This window comes from Ovis aries, chromosome 5, assembly GCF_016772045.2.
Source record: "Ovis aries strain OAR_USU_Benz2616 breed Rambouillet chromosome 5, ARS-UI_Ramb_v3.0, whole genome shotgun sequence".
Lineage (NCBI taxonomy): Eukaryota > Metazoa > Chordata > Mammalia > Artiodactyla > Bovidae > Ovis > Ovis aries.
The window spans coordinates 43,935,383-43,955,313 of NC_056058.1; the positions used below are offsets into that span (position 1 = coordinate 43,935,383).

The 19,931-nt window shown below is 37.6% G+C and overlaps 2 protein-coding genes and 1 non-coding gene across 3 annotated transcripts in view; 2 read left to right on the forward strand and 1 right to left on the reverse strand.

Annotated features, from left to right (window-relative positions):
* Positions 1 to 17,557, forward strand: part of DDX46 (DEAD-box helicase 46) — a 64,215-nt gene extending 46,658 nt beyond the window's left edge. Inside the window, exons 23-24 of the mRNA XM_060415749.1 lie at positions 7 to 7,765; positions 13,059 to 17,557. Of these exons, the coding sequence (XP_060271732.1) occupies positions 7 to 54 (48 nt within the window). The 3' untranslated portion in view covers positions 55 to 7,765; positions 13,059 to 17,557. The remainder of the gene's footprint in view (positions 1 to 6; positions 7,766 to 13,058) is intronic.
* C5H5orf24 (chromosome 5 C5orf24 homolog) lies at positions 7,500 to 17,557 on the forward strand. The gene is made up of 2 exons (XM_004008807.6): positions 7,500 to 7,765; positions 13,059 to 17,557. Exon 2 carries the CDS (start codon positions 13,062 to 13,064, stop codon positions 13,626 to 13,628), a length of 567 nt encoding a protein of 188 aa, XP_004008856.1. The 5' UTR covers positions 7,500 to 7,765; positions 13,059 to 13,061; the 3' UTR covers positions 13,629 to 17,557.
* A 1,750-nt stretch (positions 17,558 to 19,307) lies between these two features.
* Positions 19,308 to 19,411, reverse strand: LOC114115034 (U6 spliceosomal RNA). The gene has a single exon (XR_003589538.1). It is a non-coding gene; the product is annotated as a U6 spliceosomal RNA (small nuclear RNA).
* Between the last annotated feature and the right edge of the window lie 520 nt (positions 19,412 to 19,931).

The following is a 19,931-nucleotide window of genomic DNA, read 5'->3' on the forward strand; positions in this document are numbered from 1 at the left end:
CTGTAGCAAAATTCATACCAACCAACAAATAAAGGAAGATACAAAGTCTTATAAAACATCTGAGAAAAACTTTTACCTGTGCTGGTCTGTGATAAATGTGGCAGTTATTGTCTTCAGTTTACAATGTATTTTAAATTAAGATTTTTAAAATTCAGTCTTGCTGATTTTTTTTAAGTATTAGAAACCAGTATTTGTTACAAATCTTCTTTCTGTAAGTATCCCCAGAATTATCAAACTCTATTTAAAGCAGGCCTGTTTTCATTAAAGTGTCCTTTAATGTAAAACTTAAATATCAATATTTTAACTATCTGGGTAATACTCCAGAAGTTTAAGGCAATTAAAATATTTGAACTTTCCATTGAAGATAATAAAGTACAAAGGTTGCTAAGGGGTTGTTCACTTTATCTTCTTGCAATGAAACTGTGATCATCTCCTCAGAAAAGGTAAAATTCTCTAATTTTGTGTCTCTACGTTGAGCTTAAACCTTCCTTGACTCGAGTAGAACAATATGAACTGGATATGAGAATGTTACAATAGAAGTTTTACAAAATGGGTTCAGAGTTTTTGTTTCAATTTTTATCATCTTATGAGGGTCATAGTTGGACTGCTCTTTGGTTTTGTAAAATTAAAGTTTTGTAGTATAAGAAGTGTTTGCATTCCTTTACACTGCTAAGAATTTTAGTATTGACTACTTTTATGTTCCCTTCACAACCTGTGGCTCTGTGCTTAGCTACTAGCTCTTTTCTAATCTTCCTGAAGTGAAAGTGATTTGTCTCCTGTAAATATGAACGTGATTGTTTTTTTCCCCTTTAAAGTGTTCGTTTATACATCTGTACATATAAACACCCTACCAATCTGATTTTTCTTCAGGATTATTGAGTAGGTTGTGAATTTTCTTTAAAAAAAAAAAAAGCGTGGCACCCACATTTTAGACTTAGAATTTAAACATTTCTCAGTGAAATTTAGTTTAAAAGAATCATAAATTATATTTTTGAACCTTGATATATATTTCCTGAGTATCCTAATTTAAATTGTGATAATTGGATCACCTAATGTTCAAGACTCCTGGTGTGTTAGAACTTGATATGGTTGTCACTCTTTGAAAAATAAAATTTTCAGGAATGAAATATTTGTATTTCTTAAAAGATACAGAAGTTCCTTTAAGTAGTCTTAACTTAGAGCTTTTAAAAATGAAAAAACCCAAAGCGTATTATAGCTGTTAACTCATTTCAGTAGTATATTAGATGGTTAAAGTGACAGGAGGCATCAATCATGATTTCCTCAATCTGAAGTTATCCTTACTGAAAATCTCAGGTATATTCTTGAATCTCTCACATATCCACTTTTTTACTTGAGGAAGAAAACAGATAAAACACATGTAACAATAGAATCAAATAAACCATTTTCTCTAAAATTTTAGGCATCTTGGGCTCCTGTACCCCCAGCATTTATTTATATGCTTATTTTTATTACTTAGTGATAGTTTGTTTCCTTTGATAGACTATGTCACAGTCCCACACTGATGGCAATTGGTGCTCCCTTCAGCCTGTTCCATCGCTTTGAGATTCAGAGTTTACAGCCTTTTAGTATTATTGCCTTTATGTTTGTGCATCTAGTTGTCATCAGCCACTGAGAGTATTTTGTTAAAATGAAGCCCATTTCTTTGTTACTACATTGTTTAGTGTCACACTGACTCTTTGATTTTTAAAATTTGAATGACATACAGATTGTTTTTTAAAAAATGCAATATCAATATTTGCTCATGTTTTTTAAATTCCTTGTAAAATAAAGTTAGCCTGCATTTTCCTAAAATTATCTTTGCTGATATTTTCTGCTGCATATCTAATTTTGTTTACATTGCTAGGCATGTGAGAGAAGTAATACTCTATTAAAAAATTCTCACAACCCAAAATACATAGTTCTATCCACAGATATCTTCCTAAGGAAGCCTCTTAACCTTTGATGGTGTTTATATTTGGCATGAGATAGGCTGTAGGTGAAATAGTGGGTTCATGTGCCAGTTGGTGTTTTATCACAGTGACACTTATTCTTAAACAGTGGAAATACAGAATGAAATGATAATGTCTAGATTCTCTCCAACTCCTTTTAGACACTTTATTATCTGATATCTTTTGTATCTTACCAGCCTTGTCGGTATGCCAAGGTGTTCAGCTGGGAGTCATGGTGCACCTGTGACTGCAGTTCTTCTTTTGAAGGAGGCAGATCCTGCATGCAAAGATGTTTTTGTTTGTTTGCACAGAACCAGCTCTTGAATGCCTGGGTTTATAAATCCCATGATGCCAGCTGTGGAGTCCACTTCCAAGTAATTCACCAGCACCTTAAAAATCACAGCCTAGAGAGCAAAGCCTTTAAGTTATAACTTGGTTTTGTGTGACCTCTTTTTCCTATGATGCCTTGCTTTACTTTATAAAACCACCAGCTAACATCCTTTAGTGGCAGATAACTTAGCACTTGTTTGAGATAGAAGTTGAGGGGATAATGGTAATTGAAATGAAGTTCAGGGTAAACAACTGTTTTATTTATTTAGCCCCATTTTGGCCATTTATAGATGACAGATGCTGAGTTCTTACAGCAGGCATAAATTCTGAGTGGCTAGCTCAATGTGATCCATGAGAATACTTTTCCTCTTAGAATTGAATCTGGAGCTTCCAGTTCTTCACATTTTGGTACATAGTTTTATATAAGAATCAGAATCTATTGACTTTTTTTTATGCTTTCTGCTCCGGCATGAAAAACAGAAGTTAATCTTTTAAAAAGACATACGTGTAAATATAAAGAGAAAGAGAACAAATGAATGTGTGTTGAGAGGTAGAGGGACTGTCTTAATGTTGTACTCAGTTTAGGTGTTGTAACTTCCAGGAAACCTTAATAAAATCTCTCCGGAGTGAGGCGTTTGGCTGGGACTATAGCAGCATCTCACACATTACTTATTGAAACGTGCCGTACTCTTAGGCCAGCTCTGCATTTCTCTTACTGGGTAAAGATTCCCTACTGTATCTGCAGTATTACCAGTTGCAGGTATTTGAAGGTCCTTTTTCTTCTTTATCAACTTATAATTTAATTTGAGCAGGAGTCCAAGTAGAAATATGGAAAGAAAAGTGTAAATAAACGAATTCTCTTCATGTCCCCACTGCAGTATCAGTGGTCTCACCTTTCTGGTTCTTTATGGCCAAACTGATACATAAGTGCATACTGTCAAGTCACATGATAGGTGAAGCATTTCGTTATGATGATTTTTCTTGACCTTGTCCTCTTCCAGATATGGCATAAGCTTATAGAAGTTCATGATGTTGAAGCTCAAACCTTTAGAAAGAAATTCTAAATTTGCATTGACAAATTCTTTCGGAGGGAAAAAAATGTGAAATAAAAAAGTTCTAACCCCTTTGGAAAACTAGAACTCAGAGTTACTGTCTCAGATATCACCAGGATTACTGTAAAACCTTAGAGTTGTCGAATTTAAGAAAATCTAATTGTCTTTAATATATGGAAATAATGCATTTTGGATATTAGTCTGTTTTCACAATTTCGCTTATTATGGAGTAAAGAAAATGTGAGGATTCAGTATGAAAAATGTTCTTTGTCCACAGCAAAAGCATGTCATTTGAACTTGGCATTTGGTAGTAGGTGGATTTTTTGCAGCCTATCAACACCTGGCAGTTCCAGCAGCCCTTGAGTGTTAAAAGTGTCCTTGGCCTTTATTCCTGAATTTCTAGGAGGTTCTCAGGTGCCCATGTCCAGCCATGTCAAGGTAATATTGAAGGTAATGTTTTCTTTCTATGCCTTTGCCTGAGGGAGTCTTCTGGGAGCTGAGATTCCCAGAGTTGTACTGTACACTTCTGGAAGAATCCTTGCCATCCCCCAGCCAGCCCTCAGCCTAAATCTCAGATTTGGAAAGCTCCATGGAAAAACGGGAGCGATGCCCTTAAAGAGAACACAGGTTCCTCTGTAACTGTAAAAAAGTCTAGGGTTGCTCTTGTAATTGTGTCTGGGATGGTAATGATTCTGTGATACATACTCAGATTTGAAAGCCACTGATAATCTTCACTTTGCTTTGTTCTTGGATTTTGACTAGCTATTATCTAAAGCAGTGGTCTCCAAAGTGGGTCACAGTAAGCTATTGGAAAGCAAGGAGAAAATACTGGAGCCTCTTGTTTGTATTTCATTTTTAAAATCTCATCCTTTGAATTTTTTGAGTAGATTTTATGTTTTATGTACTACATATCAAGTACAATATTACAGTTTAGTATAATGGCTCATATACATAATTATAAGTAAATTCACATATGGGGGACACTTGGACAACCTTTGGCAAGTTGCTTAAATGCTTTAAAATGTCTTTTTTCACATAAAAAGATTACAGTAATACCTATTTCAGGATTTTTGTGAGGATGAAATGAAATAATACATTTAAATCATTAAAGCATATAAAAATAGTGCCTGAATAATTAGTACTCTTACTACAATGGGTGTGTGGGAGGACATTTTCTGAAGTTTTCTTTATTGCTGTATCTTTCAGTGTTGCTATATGGTGTATAGTGTATACTAGCAAGGACAGTCAGTGACTACTGATAAACTAAAATCTAGAAAATGAAATTCATTTTTCCTATAGATATCTTTCAGTTCAAATGAATAGCATTTTAGAGGACTCATTGCTTTAATTGAAAGATCTTTAAGCAGCAGCCGGTTCCCACTCTATTTGAATATTCCTATTTTGGCCTTTTCGCATATATAGAGTCACCATTTATCATGATGGTTTGCCTATATGACTGGCCTATTCTGGGCCAGGTTGAGGCTCTTGGAGAAGGAATGCAGAATGTTGAGTTGAGTCCAAATTGTATTTCACAGGTGTACACTTTTGAAGAAGAAATGTTTGGATATAAGTCAAATAGTGTGACAATTATAAGTGTGCTCTTTTTACAAATGAAGTGAGGATAAATGCCCTTGAAAAAGCCTCTATATTCAGCACTAGTTGTACATTCTACCATGTTATGTGTACTACAGTACCTCATTAAGACCAACTTGAGATAATTATCTGAAAATACCAGATCATTGCTTTTAACACTGTATTTTGATTATTTGCATTTTTGTCTGCTACACCAGAAGGTAAGTTTCTTGAGGTTAGGGACTGTGTCTGTCCTGTATTCTTAGTACTTTGACATTATCTTCATTTCACACATATGTAAGCGTTTGGAAAAAGCAGTGACTTGTCCAAGGTACCGTGGCTTCCCAGGCAGCTCAATGGTAAAGAATTGCCTGCCAGTGCAGGAGACACAATCTGTCTAGGTGGGAAAGATCCCCTGAAGGACAAAATGGCATCCTGCTCCAGTATTCTTGCCTGAAAACTCCAATGGACCGAGGAGCCTGGTGGGCTGTGACTGAGCGTGTGTATGCACGTGTGCACATACACCCACAGGCAGGCACATGCACACACTGTCCAAGGTCCCAAACCTGGGAATGTCTGACTTCCTCTGTTCCTCTGTCTGCTTCTCCATTGGGCCTGCAAATCATTTGACCTTACTGGTATGAAAATTTCCTTTTGGCCATACCTCACGACTTGTGGGGAGCTTAGTTCCCCTACCAGGGATTGAACCGACTCAGCAATGCAAGAGTCCTTAGCACTGGACCACCAGGCCATTGACAGATTTTCTTCTTAAGTGGTTTTTTATGTACAAATGCTATTTTGGTTGAAACTTAAAATTACAAAAATTAAGGATCTGGAAAAGTCATGTTATGGCAGCACTACAGTGCATTCTTATATTTCCCTTTCAAGAATAAAAAAAGAAATCTTGCTTAGAGAAAACTTGTTTTTAAAAAGTCTTTGGAAGGCTACTTCATGTGCCCTAAAATCCGTGTATATGTTTTAGTTGTTTTCTATGTTGGTATTGTTCTATGTGAACAATACTAGTATGATCAGTCCTGTTTTCTAGTATTTTATAGAATTAATTAGATTGAGAGTTAGAATCTTGTTACAGAACCCTGCTTGCCAGAGAATGATTGAGCTTGCCTGTTCTGTGTACTCTATTTGGTTTGCCTCCCGGTTTGTGTTGTTGCTGTTGTTTTGTTTAGGCGCTAAGTCACGTCCGGCTCTTGTGACTCGATGAACTGTAACCTACCATGTTCCTCCTTGTGTGTTCACCCAGAAAAGTTGTTACTCTTCCTTTATTTCCTACTGGCAGCACCACTGGGCCAAATGCTGACTCATGGTATAAGTCATTGCTAAGAATTATATCCTTAAGTGTTCATTGCATGGGCAAAAGGATCAAGTACCTGCCTCTGGCTTTTGCCACAGTCAGAAAAATTGCCTTCCTGGGAATCCTCTGGTGGTCCAGTGATTAGGACTCCACACTTTCACTGCTGAGTCTGGGTTCGATCCCTGGTCGGGGAATTAGGAACCTGGAAGCAGCCTGGCATGGCTGGGAAAAATATTTTAAAACATAAAACAACCATGCTTTTAAAAATATATATCTTCCGCACAGCAGCGTTCCTAATTCTAAATCCTCCCCTTTCTGACATCTTTGAATTAACCGAGGGAAGAACTGGGGAAACTAATACCGTTTGCTAAATTGGGTTGTATGGGGTGACCCATAAGTTAGAAATCTTGCAGTAGCTACATAAATGGAGATCTTGTAAGCAAACTACCTGTCCTGTTTGCTTGTCCTGTCCTGTCTTGTAAGCAAACTACCTCCCTGTCATGATGGAATGAAGAATATGGTAATTCTGAGGAGGTCATGGACATAAAAACTTCATTATTAACCTTTAAAGTTAGCCTCACAAAATGAGAATTATTGCATGATCCTAGTACTGGGAGCTCAAACACCTCATTATTTGAATATTCCCCATTTTATTAATATTTTCAGGTGGAGACCTCACCCCGCCCATACATAAGTAACTTTTAGGCTTGTCGTGTCAATGTACTTTGGGCAGCGCCTAGAACAATAAGGCAACCTTTTTGCCAAAGGGTGCTGGGTGCAAATCCTAGCTCCACAATTTATTAGTCCTCTTAATTTGAAGAATGGGGTCAGTAATAGATCCAGTATCACTGACTGCTACTGCTAAGTCGCTTCAGTCGTGTCCGACTCCGTGCGACCCCATAGACGGCAGCCCAGGCTCCCCCGTCCCTGGGATTCTCCAGGGAAGAAGACTGGAGTGGGTTGCCATTTCCTTCTCCAATGCATGAAGGTGAAAAGAGAAAGTGAAGTCGCTCAGTTGTGTCTGGCTCTTAGCGACCCCATGGACTGCAGCCTACCAGGCTCCTTCGTATCACTGAAGTGCGATGAAAATCCACTTGACGAAGTTTTTAGCCTTTGGAGAGCGCGATCTGCACCAGAGCCTAGGTAGCTCCGGCCTAAGCCCCGCCTCCTGCCGTCTTGCCGCGCAAGCGCAGCCTGGCTCCCTGGGCTACTCTTCCCCAGGCTGGCGTGCTGGTCCTCGGCGGGAGATTGGGTCTCGCGTCGTGCGTGTGCGTGCGCGGTGCTCGCGAGCTCGCGCACGCCGCACCTCGCTCTACGGGGCTGTGGCGGCCTCTTCCTCCTGCGTCCGGGGCAGATTTGTGAGCGGTGGCTGCGGTGGGAGCTGGAAACCAGCGTCCGCTTCGCCGCCAACGCCCTCCCTGCGTTTCCCTTCGTCTCGGGCTCTCAGCGCAGTATAGAGGCGTCGGGCTGGGAAAGGAGCGGCGCCAGCGTGAGGTTTCCAGCCGATGGGCAGCCCCTGGGCACGCTGAGGGGCCGGGCTAGGAGCGGCTGAGGTAAGTAGGCGCGCGGGGGTTTGTCAGCCGGGCCAGGGGCAGAGTGGGCGGCGGGTGCTCGTGGAGAAGGCAAGGAGAGGGCCAGAATGAGGGCCTAGCCAGCTGGTGGGAAGAGCTCTCCGACCCGCGCCTGAGAACGGGCTCTGGCCTAGCCCGGAGCGAGAGGAGGGGCCCGGGTCTGTAGCCTGCTCTTCCTGGGCTTGAAGCCATTATTGGGGGGAAATTCCTCTTGCGGCGGGGGGAGGGGTCGCCCTTTCTTTTCTTCGGGAGGTCGGAATCACTTCTCCCCCCGCCACTTTAAATTAATGCCTGCCCACTTCGAGATGGACATCCAGATGGAGTAGCCTGTGACTTGTGCAGCTTGCCGAACTCCGGGTGCACGACGGCGGGCGATCAATTTTGATTATCGGAGGCTACACAGCCCTTTCTCTAGTGTGGGCGTATATCTCTTACAAAGTTGTTATTGCTGATACACTAATAAAATCGCTTTCGGGCACAACAGGTAATATATTTCTACACGCCTCTTGTCAAATAAGGATTCCGGCACCGGGGAAACTGCGCAGTGGGGCACAATTAAGGAGGAGAAGGAAGACAAAGAAGGCCGTTATTTATGTTCTGTTCTAGTATCAAAACTTTCCGTGGTGGGGCAGAGTGCATGGCTGCTGGCATTTGTTTTAGCCTTTGCTGAATAGATTTTCTGAGTGGAGTCGCTCACAAATGTACTTTTATTTAGAATTATGAAATCGCGTATGATTATGGTTGTTACAAGCCAAACGGCATGAAATAAACCTCTGAGAATTATGCGTTTGCTCTTTAGAAGAGAGCGGAACTTGGATTTCTTGAAAGGACGATTTTCTCCATGTTTAAAAGTGAATACGTTCTGAAGTTACTAAAAATAGTTGTAGTTTTTTATGTTGGCAGTAATAACTACTACATTCAGGAGAAGGAAAATGAATTGTTTCATAAAGAACAGCTCACGAAAAGACTTCCGAGGTTAAATGCACAGTAAAACAACTTCAGGGATGGCAAGTTTTAGCATATGCTTTAGGAATTCAAATTTAGGTGGTCCCGTGGCTAAGACTCCATGCTCTCAACTCACGGACCCGGGTTCGATCCCTGGGCAGGGAATTAGTTCGCGTATGCCACAACTAAGACCTGGAACAGCCAAACAAATATTTGAAAAAAGAGAATTCTGATTTAGTCAATGTTAAAATATATAGAAGCTCTTAGTTGATTCCCTTATAGTCAGTGAACTATTTAAAAAAATTATTAACCTTTGCTAGTCTTCACAGTCTGGTTTTGTATTCTTGGATTTCATTCAGTTCAAACTTTCTAGAAATGTATTAGTTATAGTAGTAGTTATTTTAACTCTCTTAAGAAATGAGGCCTGCCTTGCTTTCAGTGAACTCTCTGGTATCCGAAGAGTCAAGAAGGAACGGTTATCTGGTGAGCCCTGAGCTGGGACCAGGGAGGCATTGTTAAGTGTACAATTAAAGCTTGAATGTGTATCAATTCAACATGCACCTACCACTGTGTATGCTTATGTGTATGACGATTGTGCACAGGAGGATCTAATGATGCTGACTCCCATCTTAAAAAGTTGACTCCTGAAAGTAGAGAAAGATTGGTTTTAACTCTATTCCTTTTTTTTAGGTAACTGTTTACATGGGTAACAGTCATAGTAAATTTCTTTTCCAGATTGTTAATTATTGAGTAAGGAGAGAATTGTACAGATTTTTTGGTGTTAGCGGGGAAGGAAAATATAGAGCCCTTCTAAACTAGCCTTTAGAAATCTTTTAAGTAAGTATCTTGTCTTTTCTTGGGTAAACAACTTTACTCCTGTCTGTTTTGTGTCCTGATTCTTAGAATAGTGTTTTGCATGGAGTTGGCCCTCTGTTATAAATGAGCTATATCAGAAGTAAGTTAACATAATACACACCGGGACTTCCCTGGTGGTCCAGTGGCTGGAACTCTGTGCTCCCAAAACAGAGGACCTAACTTCCATCTCTGGTTGGGGACTAGATCCCACATGGCACAGCAGCTATGACTTCACATGCCACAACTAAGACCAGGAGCAGCCAGATAAATAAATAAATAAAATATTAGAAAAGCGTAATACAAACCAAATGCATACATTCCTGAGAAGATTAAAGGAGTTGAAGATGGGTGAAAATTTTTTTTTTGTCTGCCTACTGTTTAAATGTTGTGTTTTTCTTCAATGTTAGTTGAACGGTATTGGTGTCTGAGTAAAGGATATATGGCAGAATCTTGCTTCTGAAAACCTAAACATAATGTAAACTGAGACTGTATATCCTGATAGTGATAACAGATGATGAATGTTCTGATATATTAAGAGAAAATGAAGCTAAGGGAAGTAGGTCCAGAGGGAAGGTTTTGGTTAGCGATAGGAGCTTAAAAGGCGTGAGCTGTAAAACACTGCAGCAGATTGTAGGGAAAAAACCGGTTTCTCCTTTTACTGGCAGTACTTTCTGTGGAAGAGGACTGGTACCTTTCTGGCTGTTTATACTAGAGCTTTTCAGCAGGGTGATTTCTGAATAATAAAATTGAAAAAGAAGTCACCTTGGGAATTCCCTGGCAGTCTAGTGGTTAAGACTCTGTGCTTTTGCTGTGTGGCCCAAGCCACAAGGCATGACTAGAAAAAAAGAAAGGGATCACTTTTTCTCTTGCAGTCTGCTCAGAGGTCTAGTGTGTTTCTCTTTGTATTTGCATGTGGTCTCTAGTCCAATTTTATTGGCAATAAAATAGTATTTTGATTCCTATCTAAGTCCTGTGTATATTTCTCTCTCAGTTTATAACTTGTAGGGGAGAGGAATGTGGTTGGTCTCTTCACAAATTCCAACGATGGCTTTTCTTCAGTTTGGAAAACAAATCTATTTGATTTAGGTGTTGTAGATGTTATCAATAGAAAGGTTTTGTGGATATTTGAAGAGGTAGTAGCTTAAGAGTTGAATAAAAATTTTGACAGGAGTATTTCCTTATTTATTTATTTTTGGCTGCGTTGGATCTTTGTTGCTTTTTCTAGCTGTGGCGAGAGAGGGGGCTACTCTCTCGTTGCAGTGCCCAGACTTCTCATTGAGCACAGGCTCTAGGGTACAGGCTCAGTACCTGTGATGCCCATGGCATTGGAATCTTCCTGGACCAGTGATCAAACCCTTGTCCCCTGCATTGGCAGGCAGATTCTTTATCACTGGACCACTAGGAAAGTCCTCAGCAGAAGTATTTTGAATTGACTTTTGTGTTTTCATTTTAGTATAGCTGAGTGATTCTCATGATGGGTGGTAGATTTTGTCCCCTGCACACGCCCCAACACACACCCCGAGAATATTTGGCAACTTCTGGAGAATATTTTGGTTGTTACAAATTGAAAGGGAAAAGAGGAGGGTATAGAAACTGACATCTAGGGAGTGCAGTGGGTAGAGGGCAGGGATGCTGCTAAGCATCTTAAAATGCACAGGACAACCCCTCACCTTCACCCTAGCTAAAGAATTACCTGACTCAAATAATAATTGTGCTTGTGAAGAAACCCTGTTGATTCAAAATTTATCTGAATTTGTATTTGGCTTTACTGTTTCCTAATGTGTGACCCTGGCAAGTTGCTTGAAGTTAAAATAGAGCTAATAGTATGTTCCTCATAAAGCTGAGTTGTAGTGATGATAGAGTTGAGATGTAGTACCAAGCTTATTACCTGCCACATAGAAAATCTCAAAAACTGGTAACTTTCAGTTACTGGTATTACATTTGGAACATATCTTGATCTCTTATTTCTCATTTGAAATTAGAATTTGAGCAAATGAAATGATAATTAATAACCTCATTCTCATTATATGCTTGGGGAATGAGTGAGGAATTACTCCTTTTGATATTTGTGTTTAGCTCCAGTCTTGTTTTATGTTCTCAGATCTATAAGGCTTCTGCCATAAACAAGTAGCTTCTCATTGTAGATGTTTTTCCTTCATAGTTAAGATTTTTAAGCTAGATGGAAGATGGCTCTACATCTGTTGATTTTTAGCAAATATTTAGTAATGTAACTGAATTCAGTTCTTTGAGTTGATTCCCATTTCCTTTTAGGTTTATGATTGAAGTAAATTTGCAGTGGTTTTGGCTCACATTAATTATATGTTCTTAGCCTCTTGGAGTAACTATTTTCATAACTGGGGTTTTGGTGCAGTTTTACATTTATGAAAGGTACAGGCAAATATCTGAACCTTCATAGACATTTGTAACTCTAAATATGAATTAGAACCCATGTCTTTTTTTTTTAACCTCATTGAAATATAATATTGTAGTCTGTATAGATTCTCTTTTTCTGTGTTTCTAAATGATGTGGCTATTGAGAGCTGACTTGTCATTGTGGTGGTCATATTACATAGCCTTTAGATAAGAAACAATTCACAGGGATGTTTCACAGACAAAATAGAGTCATTGGACTGTTAGTTACAGAGCTCTTATAAGGGGAAAAGATTCATGTCATATTTATGGCCAAGGGACAATTCAGCATTTTGTCTTGATAACTACACTTTAAAAAGTATTTTATTATGATTGTTACACATATTTTTTAGTATAAGCTTCAGTTGTTTTATAAATGTTCACTTATTTTAGCTAATGGAAACCTTTGTTTACCCTTTATGTTGGTGCTGCCTCCTGTTTGGATAGAACAGTTTGAAGAGAGTCAGTGCCTGCGGCCAACAGATTGTGTTCTTTGTTTGGCACATTCTGTCTTTATACAGTGTAACATACACTCAGGATTTTGTATAAATAATAAATTATGATAATGCTGAAGAAGCCTCCATCTTTGAAAACTGGCTGGATCAGAAGTATACATGTGGGAAATACAGTGAAAGGCCAAAGGGAGACATTCAAAGAATGTTAAGGAAACTAAAGAAAAAAAAGTATGTTAATAACAGTTCTTATCTTTATTATCTTTTTTCAGACTTAATCTAGAAAAGAAAAAGCTACAAAATATAACAGATTTTGCATACACACTTTTCTAATTCCTATGCAGAAAACATTATGACTACTAAATCAGTACTGGTGTTAGTTATCTTGCATGGCTTTTATGCCTACCGGTGATTAAATTGAGAAAAAAGAAGTATCTTTGAATCTGCTGATGTGTGTGTGTGTGTTTATAAGTGGTCTGGAGTTCTGCCTGTCAGCTAATTTTAGAGAGCCTGCATAGTTGTTGGGAGACTGACTGTTTTCCCACTAAATGCTGTCATTCAGATATATATTTTTATATGTGTGTTTATGCATATTTGTCCTTTATTTTTGGTAGAAAATGATGCATCCTGTTGCCAGCAGTAATCCAGCTTTTTGTGGACCTGGCAAACCTTCCTGCCTCAATGAAGATGCCATGAGAGCTGCTGATCAGTTTGACATATATTCCTCCCAGCAAAACAAATACAGCCACACAGTCAGCCACAAACCAATGGTTTGTCAGAGGCAAGACCCATTAAATGAAACACACTTGCAGACTGCAGGTGGCAGAAGCATAGAGATAAAAGATGAACTAAAGAAAAAGAAAAATCTCAACCGATCTGGTAAGCGTGGCCGGCCTTCAGGAACCACCAAATCAGCAGGATACCGGACCAGCACAGGCAGACCCCTGGGAACCACCAAAGCGGCTGGATTTAAAACAAGCCCAGGCAGACCTTTGGGTACAACTAAAGCTGCAGGATACAAAGTCAGCCCAGGGAGACCTCCAGGTAGCATTAAAGCTCTATCCCGTCTTGCCGACCTTGGCTATGGCTGTGGGACTGCTGCTTTTCCTTACCCTATGATACATGGTAGAGCTGTTCATGGGGTGGAGGAAACCAGCAGCGAAATCAAGCCACCCAATGAATGAATGAGGCAGGAAAGGAGGGCCAGGTTTAGAAGGAAGATCGTGGATAATCCCAAAGCTTCTTGGTTTTATTTCGACATACATGGTATGGCCTGGGCTTTCCAAATTTGTTTTCCCATTTGATTTTTTTTTTTTTTCTGCTTTTGCTCAGAAACTGTCATATGCTGACAGACGCACTCAAGGCATAAGCAGTGGCTTTGTATTTGTACATAGGTTCAAGTGTAACACCTATCTAAATCGTTTTTGCTTTTCCTTTAGAGTTATGGTTGTATCTCATTTCATTACTATTTTTTTTGTCATTCTAAATGCTTTATGTGCTACATATTTGAAACCATTATACCTATTAGTTTGTGAAGTTAGCTTACAATATAATAAAGATAGTATCAAAGGTATTTTTAACTGATGGAACAAAGCAAATTAATGATTCAGGATTACTTGAGGTAGTGGCTGGAGGGTATTTTTTGGTAACATGTTCATGAGACAGGACACAGATATATGCCTTGGCATTTACATAGACTTCATATGTTAAAAATCTTATTTTTAATGTTCTAGGTTTAAACAGTTTCTTATTTATTGATCTACATGGCATTAATTGATTTAACCATTATTTCTTTAACAGTTCTTTAGCATTTGCCTTTCAGCCATGTTTAGGTTGTGTATTTTTTAATTGCCTAACAGCATGTATACCAAACACTACAAACAATTCATATTTACAAAAAAATTAAACTTTTTAATAAAAACTGCACATTACATTTTTGGTGAAATACAATGCATTCTGAGAATAGCATATTTAATATAATAGAAAAAGAAATATTCTTAAGGCCTGCATGTTGCTATAGTTAATACATTTTACCTTTTATATACTTAGTTATAAAGCATTATGCTTAAAACACTGTTTAATAATGTTCATTTATTTAAAAATATTTTTAAATTTTTTCTGATAAATTGTCCCATTGCATTAGCACTTACTGTTGGTTTCAGGTCTATATCTACCAAAGGACAAAAATTGAATGGTAGACTGTAAAACTGGTACAAACAAGATGCAGTTTTCTGACTGTCAGAACCCAAATATTAAGAAATAGGAATCAATCTATGCATGAAACATGTAAGAAATATGTTGATTAGTTTAATTAAAAATCTCATCGTGGCTCTAATAAGACCACTTCATCCAGAATAAATTTTTTTCCAACAGATTTTCCTTTAGAAGCAAGATAGGAAAGGAAAAAAAACATTGGGCAGACATGTATAGAAGGGACAGAGGGATATCTCTCGTTCCTCTTTTTGAAAGCAGTCTTCGTTAATATACATTTTTATTTATTCTGAGTTTGATCTAAATAAAATAGATTATTATAAACTTTGGATTTGGGAAAAAAAATTCCACTGAATTTTAAAGTTAACTGTGGATGTATTTGTGAGCTTAAATGCCTTTGAAATTATAATGTAGGTTTGCAGGATCCCCAGATTTTTAATCTTTGAAAATTTTAATTTTCAAAGGGCGCATGTTATGTTGCTTGGGTTTGCTCTCAGTTAATGCAAACTGGTTGCAAATGGATGTCATGTTTCATAACTGTTTTATCAGGAAAAAAGCAGCAAGCCTTCAGGTGTTCCAGCCATGCCAGACACAAAGAGCTGGACTTTATGCTGCTCTTTACAGTAAGAGGTGTTGCATTTTATGTGGGGACCGTGTGCGCACTGGCTTCTAAGACAGTGACCTCAACAATTTTAGCTTTGCACAAACCATAGAGAGCAATGTTGGATGACTACATAATTAGTTGTAACATTCTGGCAGCTAAATTGCTATAACAGTTTCTTCTTGCAGAAGCTTAAAATACAAAACTTTTAATATGAATCTACTTAGAACAGTATAATTTCTGACACACACAGATGCTTACATCTCTATTCATATGTTCATCCATCCACTTTTATCATGTATTTGTCGTTCAGTTGTTTCCAAAGATGACGTTTTAGCAGTTGGCTGCTTAGAAGTCCTCCTTTGAACTCCTGAAAGCAGTTGTTAACTTTAATGTTCTCCCATAGAATTACATGTATCATAGTCAAGGGTGTGATTGTGTATTGTGTTTCAGAGTGTGCCCACTTGATGTTTCCCTTTCAGTTTTATTGTCTTTCCTGATTTTGTTGAACATGCCCTCTCTCCCTGCATTTTCCTACATTTGTTCCCCTCCCGGGTCTCCATCCTCCAGCACATCTACTCAGTGGTGCTGTGCTGTGTGTCAGAAGATAAAGCAGATGAATTGTATGAAGAATCTCATATACAAGTTAATGAATGGTGAGATCAACTAAAGGAAGTTATGTCCATAACAGTGTTTTATTAATATCAGGAGCTATGTTCCAGGAAAAAAAAGTGATTGGATAACCCCATTTAGAAAGCTGAATTTTCTGTTTTATGAGAAGTTACCTGGAGTATTAGATCTGTATGCTGAGGAGCATCTTATTCTATTTTCTTTTATCCTTGTGAACAGTTTATTGGTGCCATGTTGAAGAGAAAGACATCTAAGTGATAACATGAATGAAGTCTTAACATAGAAAATATTTTTACTTCTCTACAAAGACTATGTTGTGCATCTTTTGTAACACTGTCTCTTGTCATGATAAACACTGAAATAGCATGTTAAACAATTCCTTATACTTTAATATAATCAGCTGGGGAAAACTGGCTTTTCCCCCCCACTGTGTACTTGTTCCTTGAAAGGTAAATTGCTAATTTTATATTGTGTAATTCTGTTATTCACAAAATAGGTTTCACTATTCTATATTTAAACTGTTGGTCAGAAAATGATCTGCTATTCAAGTAAGTTTGCTTTACTTTTTTCTTTAAAAAATATTTTAACATGCCTTATTTATTCTTATATCAATATATTAGGAGCTAATACAGATGAAATTTTCATTTTTTGACAGATATAACTTTGCATAACTAATCTTTAGTGTGGGATGATTTTGATACTATCTTTGGAGTTTTGCACTGGATATTAAAAAAAATTAGTACATTGTATTGGAAAAAAATAGGTATCTGATTAATTTTAAATATTTGGAGATGTTTTAAAAATCAGTGTTTTCAGTTATACTAAAAACTTCTTTATATTTTTTATTTACTTTTTAAAAGAAGCATCTGTTAAGGTAGTAAAGGTAATATTAATTCCAAACTGATGTTTGTGTGAATTTACATGTATTTTTTCATGAAATAAGTAACTTTTTTTAACATTAAGGAGCAAAAGGAATGATCTGGATCCATTTATTAGGTTAAAGGTGACTCATACAATGTAGGAAAAGCCAATGTATGAGCTAAATGAAAACAACAACAACAACAACAAACTTTTATATTCTAAGAAGCTTTAAAAGAACAATTCAGGGGATGTTAACAATAACTGCTACTTTGTCAGTCATGGTCTATATATGCAGTAAAATTTTATGATCCGTATATAGTAAAACATAAGAATTCACAACAGTTGCTTGAAACGTTTTTTCCCTTTGACTTAATATGTTTTTCTCTTTATTATGTCTTAACTATATGCTGTTAAACTCTAGGATGTATCTAAATCTTTCCTTTGCTTTCTCCCCTTACTCTCCCCAAGTAGATAAATCTGTTCTCTCACATATAATGTATTTAATTTTGGAAAATTTAATGCTACAGTAAATCAAGTATGTGATTTATAGTAATCAGACCACTTTGATTCTTTTCGTTTCAGTTTCATTTTTCCACAGATAATTATGGAGAAAATAATTACCGATTAACATATAAGCACGCTGTCCTCTGCTGTAAAAAGTCTGAATAGATACTGTGTATGTTTTTATGTCCATGAACTTGAGCTACTCGTGTGCAATTATGTGTATGGGAATGGAGTAGTGTTCATGATTTGTATCTACATCATCATATGGATGTATATTTATTAATAAAGTCATTACTTCAAAACCAACTGTGTTTACTACTCTATTTCTTAGAGTATTTCTTCCAAGTAGGGTAATTTTAAATGGTAAAACCCGGGCAGTCCAGTGGTTAAGACTCTGTGCTTCCACTGTGAGCGGGAGTGGGTTAGTTCAAGTGGGTGTGGGTTCGATCCCTGGTTAGGGAACTAAGATCTCACATGCTGTGTAGCGCAGCTGAAAAAGTAAAAATAAAAAAATAAGTAAATGCTAATTACTCTTTTATAATTGGTAATTTTGTATTTTCGTTGGGTTGTGATTCCTAAAATCTGCCTTTCTGTTTTTTTTTTTTTTTCAAAATAGTAATTATTTATATAATTGTAATTTAAACTTCTAACCTATAAGTGAGTCTCCTTCTAATTATCAAGATACTTCAGACTAATGGGTCTAATAAAGGCTTAATTTTTTCTTTTTTGTTTGCACCGTATAGTGTGTAGGATCTTAGTTCCCTGACCAGGGATGGAACCTATGCCCCCTACTCTGGGAACTCAGAGTCTTAACCACTAGGCTGCCAAGAAGTCCCTAAAGGCTTAAATTTAAATGTGCTTGATCCTTTTATTTATTTATTTATTTTTCACTGTTATCACTGTTTATTTGACAATAGTTGGTTTAGTCTACAAGTTTAAGGCAAACATACTAATGCATTTGCTTTTCTTCAGAAATCATACTTATAAACAGTACATAAAGCCTGTCCCAAAACTTCTAAGAAATGTTCATTAATTAAAATAAGTCTGATTAAGATGCTTTACCAGGATACAAGAGTGAACTATGGTCGTGTATAATTTTTTTTTTTAACAAAATTTTAAAAAAAAAAGGAAAAAAGGTAATGGCAATCCTTATCTTCGTTTAAACCATGTATTTTTGAAAGGGTTAAACTTCAGAAATTATTTAAAGGTAAGTAAGATTGGCAGCCAAAAGGAATACTATTCATAAAATAAACACAGTTATAGAGGCTACTTAAAAAAGACAGAACTTTGGACTTCTGAAGAGGAGGAGGGCGCGATGATGGGCAATTGTCCAGGGTGCAGGTGCCACCACGCAGCCCGCAGACCCGTGGGTGGCACTGATCCATTATTTTTCAGAAAAAGGAGAGGATACGCACTCTGTCAGCTGTTTCTTTTGTTTCCAGTGAGCAGTAAATGCCTAACATCATTAAGAAAAAATAAAATCTGAAGGAAGGCAGCCCTTTTTAACTGGAAGGCAAGTGTGGCTTATGTGTCTCCATTGAGCATTGCCAGGCAGTTCTGCAGCAACTGTAGATTACCCTTTGCATGCTTCAGTTGTAACTCTGCCAGTTCCACTAAATTTTTTCTGAATGCAGCAACTCTTGTCTTAAAATCTATAAGTTCTTGTTTTGCAGATTCAGATATTTTTTCAAATTTCTGACAACATAACTGTTGGGATGTTTCAGCCTGCAGAACATCTTTATTTTTCGCTCTTGCTTTTATCCAGTGCTTTATTGGCATTTTCATAATCCGCTAATGACCTAGATCTTCGATAGAGGAGATCCTTAGCAGCTTGGGATTCTCTCAAGTAATATTTTAAAAGGTCAGGAAGTTTGAGGTCCTCATCAGCTGACATTCGTGCTTCTATTTTTCTTGTCTTATCAAACAGTTCTGAAACTTTAAGAAAAAACCTAAGGTTATAAAGAAGCTCTATACTGTCAGTGTGTTTTGACAAAAATATTCCAAAACGCCTGCTGGGTCAGCAGTAGTGTGTGTGCCCGAGTTTTGTGGGATCTTGAAAAATATGGAGTGCTTCACGAATTTGCGTGTCATGCTTGCGCAGGGGCCATGCTAATCTCTGTATCGTTCCAATTTTAGTGTATGTGCTGCCGAAGCGAGCACTGCTTGATCCTTTTAATTTAAAAAGTTTAGATATTAAACATGGCCAATTTTTTAGTGTTATCCTCAGGGATAGCAGCATGTACATATTTTATAACTGTCAAATATTGGAGATATAAAAAGAAAAATCCTAATTATTGGAATATATAATTATCTTTTCCACTTTCTCCAAATCGTACAGATCATCTCGAATAGAGATTGGCAAACTAAGACCCCCTGCCTGTTTTTGGACTAGCCATGCCCATTTGTTTACAAGTTGTCTCCTGGTGCTTTTGACTACAGTAGCAGAGTTGAATTGTTGTGACATAAGTCCTGCAAAGTCTAAATTATTTACTGATTATTTCCCTCTGTTATGAAGATGTTTGCTCACCCCCTTATCTAAGAAGGATAAATTGGAGTAGGAAACAACAGATACAATTTGAAACTGAATTTCAAAACCCAAGCAAGTGATGGCTTTTTTTTTTTTTTTCTGGCCACGCTGAGTGGCCTGTGGAACTTAGCTGACCAGTCAAACCTGCACCCC

Excerpts from the sequence above, each read along its gene's own strand:
- C5H5orf24 (XM_004008807.6), top strand. The coding sequence starts at position 13,062 with ATGATGCATCCTGTTGCCAGCAGTAATCCAGCTTTTTGTGGACCTGGC.